General features: G+C 34.8%; 1 protein-coding gene across 2 annotated transcripts in view; it reads right to left on the bottom strand.

Annotated features, from left to right (window-relative positions):
• The window catches only part of Irbp (Inverted repeat-binding protein), a 48,168-nt gene that overhangs the window by 22,499 nt on the left and 12,550 nt on the right, over positions 1 to 13,119 (bottom strand). For both annotated transcript variants that reach the window (XM_071599347.1, XM_071599356.1), the window contains exons 8-10: positions 9,187 to 9,264; positions 2,804 to 2,939; positions 1,668 to 1,889 (exon numbers count right to left, since the gene is read on the bottom strand). In XM_071599347.1, the coding sequence (XP_071455448.1) occupies positions 1,668 to 1,889; positions 2,804 to 2,939; positions 9,187 to 9,264 (436 nt within the window). The remainder of the gene's footprint in view (positions 1 to 1,667; positions 1,890 to 2,803; positions 2,940 to 9,186; positions 9,265 to 13,119) is intronic.

Genomic DNA, 13,119 nt, shown 5'->3' with positions numbered 1-13,119 from the left:
GTTCTGGAATTGTTAAAAGGGTGATGAAGTTGTGGATATACAATGTGTGGTCTAGGTGTCACAAGGGGCTGTTAGGTTAACTTGCCTTGCTGGCATGGGATAACTTTCAGAGTCACAGAGCGGAAGCTGTAAAACATAAAATCAACCGACTGAGAACTAAAAAAGCCCTAATTACAGTTGTTAGGAGCCAACTTCAACTGCAAGATGTTTGCATTAATAAACCATTTAGAGTATTCACAAAGGAGAAATGGAACAATTGGATACAGTCAGCAGGTTTTGAATTTACACCATCAGAGAGGAGGGAGAAGCTTAGCATTCTGCAGAATTGTGAATGAGTCAAAACTTCATGGAATGCTGTAAAACATGGACAGTTGTAAAGTCATTTAAGAAATGTTGATTAATAACTCACCTGATAGCTCAGAGTATGATTTGCTAAATGAAGACTTTTTCTAAAGAAGCGGCTTCAAGTGATTCTCCATTTAGCTCAGGAGATGAATTTCTGGGTTTTGAGAATGAGGATTAGAAAGTAATTGTCAACCACTTTCACCGAAGTGCCTAGAGTTCTCTTAGAGAAATATACTAAATTGGATTTTCTATCCACTATCCGTCCCTGTTAAAATGTTTAACCTTGAAAAACCTATCTAGGTGATCTTTCCTTGGTTTTTCACTAATATGAGACCACCAATTTTTGACTGACATAAGAAAAGTTGTACACCAAAGGGATACTGAGTCCTAGTTGCTCACCATTATAAAATAATGTTTTTGTATGAATGGCCATTTTGATGGAAGGGGCATCACAATGGAAAAATAAAAATAAACAATCAAATATAAAGGTGAAAACAAGAAAGTTCTAATCTATTCTGAAGGCTTCCTAAGGTGTTTTTGGGGAATGTTTGAGGATTAGGAGTGAAACTTTCACCTTAACAACCAATGCAATGGAAACTCCTGGCAGAATGAAACTAAAATAAGTATTTTTCTTTTTCAAGGAAATACCATTATAACATTCACCTCTATTTATTTATTTATTACATATTTATTATGGGAAAATATTTCCATAATACAAATTACAGTAATACAAGTTAGTTTCAATTACCAATAAAAGAAAAATACACCCGTACAAAATAAATTAAGGAAATATAACAGTACTAACATGATATCCATCACACATTTGTAAACAAAGACATTGAAAAAAGCAAATTATACAGACAAAAATTTCGTACTACATAGGCTCAATTAAATGAATCATGGCTTACGTCATCCCTGAATTTCAAAATTAAGAACAAAAAATAACCATATTTTGTGACAATCAGTTATGGTCTCTCATGACTTTAATATTGGCATATAAAAAGTTAACTTTTTCGACAAATCAGAAATAGTAATTTTATTGGGATTTTTGTCACTGAGGCATGTATGCAATATTATAGTTATTCTAGAAGTAAAGGGTTATTAAATTAAGTAAATTTGGTTATGCAGAAAGCAATATATAAACATTTGGCCAGCAACTTTCCTTTGGGTAGCCAGTGGAAGTAAATCAAGTTGAGTTATTATGATTCATCAAAATATTCTATCAGATATCATTTTATTCCTATTATGTGATAAGAAGATAATAAATTAAGTTAAAAACTGTTTTCACTACACATGAGGAAAATTGAAAATAAAATACTCACCAGTGAACGGGAAATAGAAAATATGAAATCCTTGAGGCTCTGGCACAGCATGAATCCCATATTTTTTATATTCATCATAAACTTTATTGTCTTTCTTCAATCCTGAGGGGACAAGGGCAGCAAAACGAGTAAGGGATCTCTTACGAAGAGTACACGTGCAAACAGCAGCAACATTTTTTTCACCCATTCGATGCCACAAAGCAGTAAATAGATCTCGTGATCCTGTAATAAAATGAAATAGCATCCTCAAAATTACTACATAGTATTTTAAAAATTACAAATAGCCACATATATCCTATGGAAATGGATTAGTTTTCCTTCTTTTTAAAACAGTAATGTACTCTAAAGTAATTTTACCCCACATATATTTACACTAGGAAATAGGAAAACGGACCAAGGTGCATACAGATATCTGGAAGGTGTTCAGTATGGGTGTTATTTATTTTCAAAAGTCTAAAGAGTTATCCCCAAACTCATACACATTTCATTTTTTTCAAAACCTCTCCTCAATAGATAAAGTTAGAGATATTAAAGGTAGTCAGAGTTCTTTCTAGCATCCTAGAGCTTTTCCTGTGTTGCAAAAATAAATATGCACACTATAAAAGCGTTTTGCTTATGCCCTTCATTTTATAAAGAAAAAATCCCTTGCCCACTTAATAAATAGCTTATTTTTACTAGGTCAAGAGTCAACATGAGATATTACCACTGATGACACAAACAAAAGTATCACCTAATGCAGGACTTCTTCAGTAAGAATGAAAGATTTACATACAAAATGATTTTCATCATACTATTTATCACACCAGTGCAAGCACTTTATTTTACTTCTACCTTTTTCATTTAGTGAATCAACTGGGTAGATTAAACAGAGGTAACAGAAACAATGTTTTATAATTTTTTAATTGAACATTGATTGTCTGTAAAAGTACATCTTTTCATAATTAACCCAGCAAAGGATATTAATATATTCCTAGTGATTTATGGGATGAATCAGGCAAAAGTTAATTCCAATGCATGCCCAAAGTGGAAACTTTCAACCTGTTAAACTTTGACCCGTAGGACATGTAATGGATTCTCTGGAGCCATTTAATTATATGACTGACCATGAGAGCTCAGAAAATGAAAATAAATCATACCCGATGATGATGATCTGCTAGGATACACCAAGGATGCTGGACCAGAGTGGTGAGTTATTTTTAGTAAATCAACAGGAACAAAACCAAGTAGCACCAGGCCAGGATCAACTATCTTATAGAACATTTCAAACTCCTCCTGTCAGAAATGAATAAGATTTCAAAAATGTATAATCAAAGATCAAATAAAATAGCATATTATAAAAGGCACTACTCTCTTACAAGACCATGTTAAGGCTCTATGTTTAGAGTCATTATTAAAATTTATATACCTGATAAGCATAAAAAGCAAACTGTGACTCTCTGTTAGAACCTTAAAATGATACTGTTTAAGTATCCTAGTTTATTTAGTCTCAGGATGAATCCTCTAATGAGAGCTAAAATGAAAGTTATTCAAGTAATATGGAAATGTTCCACTTCAGGGAGTCGAATATGGCATAGTAAAATTCAATCAACTGACATGGCTGATGAAATGGGTACTTAATGATTATCATATTCCATTTTTGCTTCACAAATCATAAATTGAAAACGTACAAAGAATTGACAAAATAGTGATAAGTCTCATCGATTAACTTAACAAGTTAACGAGTCAGATAACTACCAGACTACCAATCTTTTTACATTCACTTCAGCAAAATACTATTTGACTGTCTCCACTGTTGCCATATTACTTTGAATTGCATTTTCAGAAGATTCAAACATAAGTGAGAATTTCTTTGTATGTTATCTCTCATGACATTCTGTTGAGTTTTATAATCAGCTCACTTAACAGTGAAACTCACACACTGTAATAACATGATTTATAATGTAACAAGAGTCTTTTAATGTGAAATAATTATATTCAATATTTTCTGCACTCAATAAATATCACCATAATTCAATAATGTAGCTACATATTAATAAGAGAATGTTAACTGATGTTTTAAATTTACGTTTGTTTAGATCAGTTTGTGTTAATGTTCACATTCCATAAGCAAATTTGCTTATTTTATGAAAACAGCACTGTTTCTGCTTGAGCAAATAGCACTATATTGCACTGTGTATAATCTGTGATAGCATTAATATTGAAGTTGATTGCATTTATTCCATGTTTTACATCATTACAATAAATTAGGTATTACTGAGTGCTGGCACGACTGTTGAGTTTTAACCATTCCCTACAAAAAATGTTTATCTTGGTTCCGATATGTTGACGATATCTTCTGTGTTTGGACTGGGTCCAAAAGACAATTAGACAATTTTTTGACTCTGTTAAATTCTTTAGATGTATGCATACAATTCACAAGTGAGTTGGAAACAGACGATGACTTAGATTTCCTGGATTTGACTGTGAAAATAATTAATCTAGTAGTAGTAGTAGTAGTTTTTAGGGAGGGCGACCGACAGCTAAGGTCATTTGCGCCATAGGGGATGGACAGGAAAGGATGAAGGGTGGAGAGAAACCCGGCGTCAGCATTAGCCTACTCTTTACGAAAGGCCCCAAGGGATCCGCAGTTTAACGTCCCATCCGACGGATGGCATACTCACTCAAAGTGCCCTCCACAAAGCACCTCAAGTAGGGATCGAGATACCTCTGAAAAATAGTCAACAACGCCGGGATTTGAACCCGCGCCCTCAGGGTGGGAAGCCAGTACATTAGCCCCCGCACCATCTCGATCCCCATAATTAATCTAAGGTTTGACTTTTCCATTTACGGAAAAAAGTTTTACTCCGACCTAATTATCCACTCCAGATCCAAAGATCACCATTCACAAAAACGTGCTGCCCCTCATGCCAAGTTACACAGGGTATGCAATATTCTCATGCCACCACCCAACAAACAAGAGGAACTCCGTATTATTAAACAAATTGCAGTCAGCAATGGTTACAGGGAAATTATGCAACTATTTCAGAGTGAAAAATCATTCGCCTTGACTGGGACTCGAACCCAGATCCCTCAATATCCGGTCGAGTGCTTTAGCCACTTAAGCTACCGAGGCGTCCTCTTAAACTCTGAAATTTTGGGGCTTTCAGAGTTTAAGAGGACGCCTCGGTAGCTTAAGTGGCTAAAGCACTCGACCGGATATTGAGGGATCTGGGTTCGAGTCCCAGTCAAGGCGAATGATTTTTACGCTCTGAAATAGTTGCATTGAAATGCACATTAGCGGATGACTCCGTTAAAAGTTACTGTTGCGGCACCTCCCGCAGTTTCTTTGGAATTTGTCAAAGGGAAATTATGATTGACAACAGAAAACAAACACAGTTAGCCCAGAAATCTATAAACCACACATCTAAACTTGACGAGCACCAATGGCGAAGAATTCCATTCCACTTCTTGGCCACATTTCACTCAGGATACAACAAATACTCTCCAAGAATAAAATCAAGACAGCTTTTTACGACATAAATGCTTTAAAAAACATAATAGATTCACCCAAAGAAAAAATTTACATAATGCCACAAAGCAGGGTTTATAAATTCAATTGTGCCGATGGCAATGCCATCTATATTGGACAGACAGGAAGGACATTCGATATTAGGATCAAAGAACACCATGCATGCTTCACAAAGAAAGACAACAGATCCCAATTTGCCGAACATCTCATAGATAAAAATCACACCAGCAACTTCATAGCAGATATTCTCCACATTGAAATGAAAGGATGCAGGCTGATTGCTTTGGAGGAGTTGGAAATTTGGCAATCCCCTCAGTCTGACAAGTTGGAGGTCCTCAATGAAGCATTATACCTATCCCGTTCCCCCTCCTAAAATTCTTAAAAGACTCCAATATCTATCCGCACCAACCCCACCCCCACCAAGGCAGTGATGATCATCGACCGTCCCTTAATCAAGGTCAAACCATTGTAGCCAACAGCCCCCCAAATTAAATGTAGAACACTGTGTTTGTTTTTTATCCGCCACTATTTCTAAGAATGGCTGAGTGTTACATTGCGTTCTTCATTTAATGATCATTTCATTTAAATAAACTTTCACAAATTTGGGCCAGTAACCTTCCAATACATACCCTCCCCCTCCCCTAGACAACAAATACAGGTAGGGTGCTGCACCTAAACTCAACTTACCCCCTCTCCCTTACTCCCCTTACCTTAATCCCCTCTTGGAGCCAGACTATATTAGATGAAAAAATGTTGATGTACGAGGGGGGACCCAAAAATAACAGGATTATTGTTACAGATTCTTTAATTCTCTCTATATTTACATCAAATTTTGTTCACCTTCTAAGTATTCCCCATTGACCACAATTCACTTCTTTAAACGATGCTTCCATTTTCCAAAATATTTCTGAAATTCATTTATCGGGATGTCCTTTAGGCCTTCTAGCGATTTTTATTTTACCTCCTCCCCAGAGTCAAAACGCTTTCCTTCCATGTCCCTTTTAAGTCTGGGGAACAAAAAAAAGTCACAGAGAGCTAAATCCAGTGAGTATGGGGGGTGGACAATCAATGTCATGCCGTTTTTTGTCAAAAACTGCATCATGGGGAGGTAGGTATGAGCCGGCGTGTTGTCATGTGGGAAGAACCAGTCACCTGTGTGCCAAAGATCTGCTCTTTTCTTCCGAATTATTTCCCTCAATCTCTTAAAAACCTCCAGGTAAAACTTCTGGTTGACAGTTTGACCCAGGGGAACGAACTCAAAGTGCACAATACCTCTGCAATCAAAGCAACAAATGAGAACTGCCTTGATTTTTGATTTCACTTGGCCAGCTGTCTTCCATTGGCTTGATTGCTGCTTTGTTTCAGGATCGTACCCATAGCACCACGATTCATCACTAGTAATCACCTTGGAAAAAAATCAGGGTCCTCTTCGAGCTGATTTTGAAGCTCAACACATGCCTGAACTCGACGCTCCCTTGGCTAGTTAGTCAGATGGCGAGGGGCAAATTCCACTGCAACCCTTTGCGTGTACAAATCTTCGGATAGAATCCTCTGAATTGAACTCCATGACACTCTGAACATCTCACAGAGTTGATCAATGGTTCTGCGCTGGTCTTCACAAATGAGGCCATTGATTTTGTCAACGTTTTCGTCATTTTGAAGGGTGGCCTAAACGGGGTTGGTCTTCAATTGCCATTTCACCATTTTAAAATGTGTTAACCACTCGTAGACTCTGGTTTTGCTTAGGGCAGCTTCCCCATAAGCAGTCTTTAGCATTACAATAGTTTCCACGGCCGATTTCCCCAACAGGAAACAAAATTTCACTGCAGCACGTTGCTCTTGATAACCTGCCATCACGTTTTTTGCCTAAATGAAAAAAGTTGTTTCACTGAAACAGTTCTCACGGATGGACCGATGCAGTCACAGCGAAGGCACTGCACATACAGATGCAGGAGGCATGAGCCTGACGTATGACCGACCAAACAAAGGCTTCCCCCACTCTCACTCCCCACTGCAGCCCAATTCCCGTTACTTTTGGGTCCCCCTTCGTAAATTACCTGATGATGATTCACAGCATCGAAACCATGGTCGTGAAAAATTAAATCTTTATTATGGAAGTGTAAATTTTCTTTTTTTACCCTCATCATGAAGGAATTCCACAAACTTAAACTTGAAAGTGTTATGTTGAGTTTATAATAAGTGTCCGCTCACAACACTTAAAAACTAATTAAGGATCATTTAATAATAAGTAACCTCTAGAAAAGTATATAATAATAATCATCACATATATTTATGAAAGAAATATGCTGGTTTATAGTTATACAATCAGGAAGTTGTGGAATAAACTATAAAAATATGGTAGTTCTGGTGAAACTTAAATTTACTGGGAAATGAATTAGCATCATGATTATAAATTTTACATGCTTATCCACTTCTTTAACTGTAATAATTAGCACAAAATGATGGTTTGTTTAAGATTATACATAGGTAAGATTATACATATACGTATAATAATACTTGAATTGATATTACTTTTCAAATTTATACAAATTGTATTATGATAGCTTTTCCAGAAACCTAGGAAAATTGTGTATATAGCACAAGTTTATTCACGTCATTTACTAAATTTGGCTTTTCTTCAGTCATACTTGTTTACTTTTTTATGACTGCATATTCATTGAATATACAAAACTTTTCAAACAGAATACAATATCTTGAGAAACACACATTGTAGGAGACATAATGATGAAATAATAATGATTTGTAAAATATTTAATTCAATGCCTTGGACTAATATCATATGGTGGTGTATTTTCATTATTAAGTAAAACATTCTGTTTACTGTACATCTGAAATAAATATATGTTGGCAAGTTAGGTATACAAGACTTAAAGACTCAATAAAAATTAAGGGCAATCATATATCACTCTATTCAGTGAGGTTTTCCATTAATACAGTGTCCTGTTCTTTTTGAATTATATTTTTATAGTAGATAAAATGTATAAGGCAAGTCAAAATCAACTGGGTCAATTAAGTATAAATTTTGGTGAGTTGATACCAATTATAATGAAAATTAATGTTTCTGTCAAAACTGAACAAAAACATACTGTTGGCATCATCATATTATTTTAAATTCTACCAAGTTATATTAAATGCTATGATACTATGCCATCAGCATCATTTTGCACTAACATGTCATATCATGTTAATAAATGTTTAATTTTGGAGAAAAAACAATGATGAATATCCAGTCATGTTGCTGAGAAAAAGTTGTCATTGAAGAGAATAAGGAAAAATTATATAATTTTGGTGAGTGATGAAGGAAACTGCTTCAATAAAATTAGTTTGATGAATGTGAATATTTAATATTTTTCATTTTCACCTTTTTTGTAACAGAACTGTTTTACCACAAGTAGTAATTACCGATTCCCTTTTAAAGTGAGACTTTGGTGTGATTACTATCACCACCCTGAGTCCTGATTGAATTTACAGTCCATTACGTATGATATATGAAATTCCCACATCAGGGTAAGGGGGCCGGTTCCTTCCCCTGTGCCACTTATGGTTTCCCAGGAAGATGTGGTACCCGAAAAAACCACAGAACTTGGGTGGAGCTGCAGGTGCCCAGAGACGCTCCCGTCAGTAGTCCAACACCCCTGGACTACCGCGACCCAATAATAATACGTATATATACACACATATTATAAATAAATATATATATCTATTTTTAATTAAGTCTCACTACCCCAGAAACAAAACACTAATTGTTTCACCTAAGCATGAACATCTGTAAGCCAGAATCTAGCTTCAAGAAAGCAAATAAAAATGGGTTATTGCTATCATTAAATTCTATGTAGTTTAAATCAGAAAACAAGGTGCGCATATTCAAATAAAGCAGACCTTTCTTTCACCAGGTACTTTTTTCAAATACCTCTACTTCTGAAACAATTCCAAATAAAAATATGATTTAATCACATATATTCAACTTATCTTAAAATGAATTTCTCATACCTGGGTAAATCTCACTGTTTCTCCACCAATGTGTAGGCTTTTGTCAAGATCTGCTTTGTCAACACCTATCTGCTCTCTCTGAAATGCAAATAGTTATATGAAACCAATACATGTAGGAATCATAAACTTTTATCAAATCAATTCCACAGCAAAAACCTGATAAGGACAGAAATATTGTACTCATCCACAATTGAATCAATTCATTGTTATCATTATTAACTTGTCAGGTTGTCAACCGAAAAATGTGTTCATGATATAAGTAAATAATACCCTACAAACCTTAATTCTTGACTACAGAAGACTTAAGCACTGAAACAATAAGTTTGCTTTGCAATACTTCTGTACGAAAGCTAATCAAAAATATATTAAATGAATTTATATTAATAAGGGACTCCTTAAATCAGATAATTTTTTTCCATTATACACTTTTTTTAAACTCAGAATAAACCTTTAATAAACTCTTCAAAGTTTAACATTGCAAGATGAAGGTAATTAGGAGGTAGAATTTTGGATTTATGGATGTGAATTACGGTTGGTGACCTAACACCCCCCTCACCCGCCACATGCCCTTGCGGCGACTTGTGGGGTATGATATAGATGTAGATGAATTACTGCTCTGTGATATAGCATGGTGTACTACAATAAGTGATTGCCAGTTGTTTTCCTGCCAAGACCAAAAATTTTAATTTGATTATCAATGAAAAATTAAGGTGATTCATAAGTGACATAGATGTACAGGGATTCAAGAACCATGAGCGATTTCAAATTTTGGTACCATTTGCTATAATATAATACCTACATAAGTTACTGCTGAACAAATGATGCTATATACATTATAAATATGTAGATACTTCTGCCTGTCAGATATACAGTGAAACCTCAATCATTATTTTTGTTTACCATTAAATGGTTACATGCATTGCTTTCAGATTCTAGAGACCAAAAAAAATGCTTTAAAAATTCTGGGTTTAAAATAAATGAACTTTGAAAAGTATTTTCAAAGGCCTCATATTTTGCTGAGAAAATTGGGATTCCATTTTAGCTGTCAATTAAAATACTAGGCCAATTCACTTGTGTTAGTTATCCAACTGCCTACTCTATGTTTAGGAGGGAAGCACTTGTTCCAATGAATGTTTAGTGGAAAAAATTTTTAAAATGTACACCTGTAACGTAAATGTTGTTTAAGCTAATTCCTGTGACTTTCAGGATGGTAAAACCATTGATGTGGGCATTTCACAAGAGAGGTATGACGATATTAACCCGAAAACCATTAACTATGATTTGTCATACATTTTAATTACTCTGCTCGAATGGTACAGAATGACTAACTTTGTTGTGATAATATTTATAATTTTTGGAGGTTGATCATGATGACTGTACATGTACTGGTCAGATAAAAAAACATGGAGCAATATCTGAAATAGTGCACCTCATATTGTCGGCTGGATTGTGAACGTGAAAATGTCACCAGGTATGTGCAAGTAAATACTGTGTTTTCTGGCTCATAAGACTTTTTTTACTTCAAAATGTGCTTTAAAATCAGCTTGCCTCTTGACCTTTACACACGGGCCTATTCGCCAGGAAAATACTTACTATTACACATTTTATCACATATCAGGCATAGAAAACTGGTTGCCTTTATTACAAATTTTTATAATATCACTGTTTTGAGTTAGCTGTAAGCAACAGAGTTTTAAAGTTTTGTTGAAAGTACTTCCTATAAAAATTCAAAAATCAATCGTTACTGTACACACTGAAGAAGGTTTAGTTTCATCTTAATGTGGTGCAGCCATGAAACTTAATATGCATTGGCCTAACAGGATGAAGACTCCCTAGTACTACAAACATACATTGTATTTCTCCAGATAAACTCGAAATCTACAGGAATTCAACTGATATTAATATGAGAGTTTAGTAAAGGTATAGAAAATGGTTGCTTTTAATGCAAACTTTTATAATAACAAAATATTCAGGTTCGAATCCTGGTCAAGGTGAATGATTTTTCCCCTCTGTAGTTGTTGCATTGTAATTCATATTAGCAGATGACTCCGTTTAAAAATAAAGTTACTGTCGTGGCATCTCCCACAGTTTCTTGTAATCTGGAAGGCATTCTTGGCCCAGTGCTGACGAATTTCCAGGATTTTACGAAAAATAAATTTTTATATACATGCAGCTGCTAATTTCTTAAAGCAACAATTCAATTTTCTTTATATAAAGCATTAACACCAATATAATGATCTTTCCTGTATGATCTAGTATTTTTCGTAAATTATGACCTAAAATATTAGGGAATCAGAGCATCTTATGGGCATCATCTCTTTCTTATTCATCAGAGCATCTCATGGGTCAGGAAATACGGTACAAACTTTTACAACCATGGTGAAAATTATTGATTGTGAAACAGGAATCTTAAGCAATAACATTATCAACAGCATCATAAAATTCAAACCTACAACCACAAAATAATACACATCTTCAACACTTGACATAACCTCAAGTTCACAATTCTGTTACAATTTATCTCCCACTTTGCCACAATCCATTAAAGCCTCCCCATGAACCCCTCCCCTCCTTTTGCAACAGATTGAACATAGTCTGGGCTTTGACGTGGATCTTTTCATACTGTCAACAAACCAATTAAAACTTTGCACATTCTTCCTGTTGTTGGTCACTTTAATGCATATATGGATGTATTGGAAATGACTTCCAAAACGCCAAATATTAACTCCGGACATTTTCATTCATATACTTTCAAGGTAATTGCTCATCAATTTGTAGGACTGCATATGAATGGAAACTGACACAAAAATCACCAAATCACATCAAATAAAAGTATAAAACTCGAACTCTAAAAATCAAAATTTCAGGACATAAATGTATACATGAATATTTACTGTAATATATGTTTAGGTTCAATTTTCCTCAACTTTGAGTTCTCTGTGGTCAAGCCTTTGCCTTCTTTGTCTTTTATAGAATAATATTTAATATCTGAATCAGATATGGCATCTGGATTACTTTTACAAATCGTGGTATGATTACCGCAAACACATAAAATTGCTTAAGGATTTTAAATTATAATTTACTTAACAAGTCCCAATGGCAATGAATAATTTGTGTTTGACAAAATCACTGTAGCATAACTTATCAGAAAAATGACAAATGGACAACACCCAGGAAGAACCAATCAGAGCACTAGAGGATAGGCATGAATTCCTATACATATTAAACTAAATGCAATGCAAAACACTTTGGCCTGAAGATGCTTCAAATGGTAAAGTATGCTTCAAAATATGGTATGTAACAGGTTTTAAAAAGTACCAACGTGAGCACCATTCAAAATTAAATTCTTTAGTGATGAGTTTAACACACCAGATTAATAAATGATATGACAGGCAAGAGTGTCAACACTTTTGACACATGTTCACACGGTATGTAAACCACAACACTGATGTTGATGCAATATTGAATTCAATGCAATATGAATATTGACATCAACAACGATGCTGACCTCAATACTGCTGAAATTTTGCAACACCAACATTACCCTAGCATTTGATATTGCTGATATCGACATAGTGACGAGGGATTAACATTGCACTGATGCTGGGTGGCAACATTAAAAAGAAAAGGTTATATTTCTCTACTCCAAGCTTGAGTGTGAAACTGTTGTCATTGAAACAAATTATGCAATGGAAACTACCTGGAAGCAGAATGAGGCCCTGAACAGCGAGCTAGTTTTTTGGTGTCAAACTTCTATGCATCGAATTAAAAGATTAATTTCCTCAACAGTATAGATGGTTTTTGAAAATATGATGTAAGAGAAATAAATATATTAATAGAAAGGATTCAATTAATGGGATGGAATCGTTGAACAGTGCTTTTGAAGTAAATGTTAAGTAAAATGAAAAGTCTCACACCATTAAGTAGTTTGTA

The sequence above is a fragment of the Hetaerina americana genome, unplaced genomic scaffold (assembly GCF_022747635.1).
Source record: "Hetaerina americana unplaced genomic scaffold, ioHetAmer1.1.p SCAF_1, whole genome shotgun sequence".
Lineage (NCBI taxonomy): Eukaryota > Metazoa > Arthropoda > Insecta > Odonata > Calopterygidae > Hetaerina > Hetaerina americana.
Note: the sequence above shows the minus strand (reverse complement) of the source record. Positions and strands in the feature narration are given on the sequence as shown.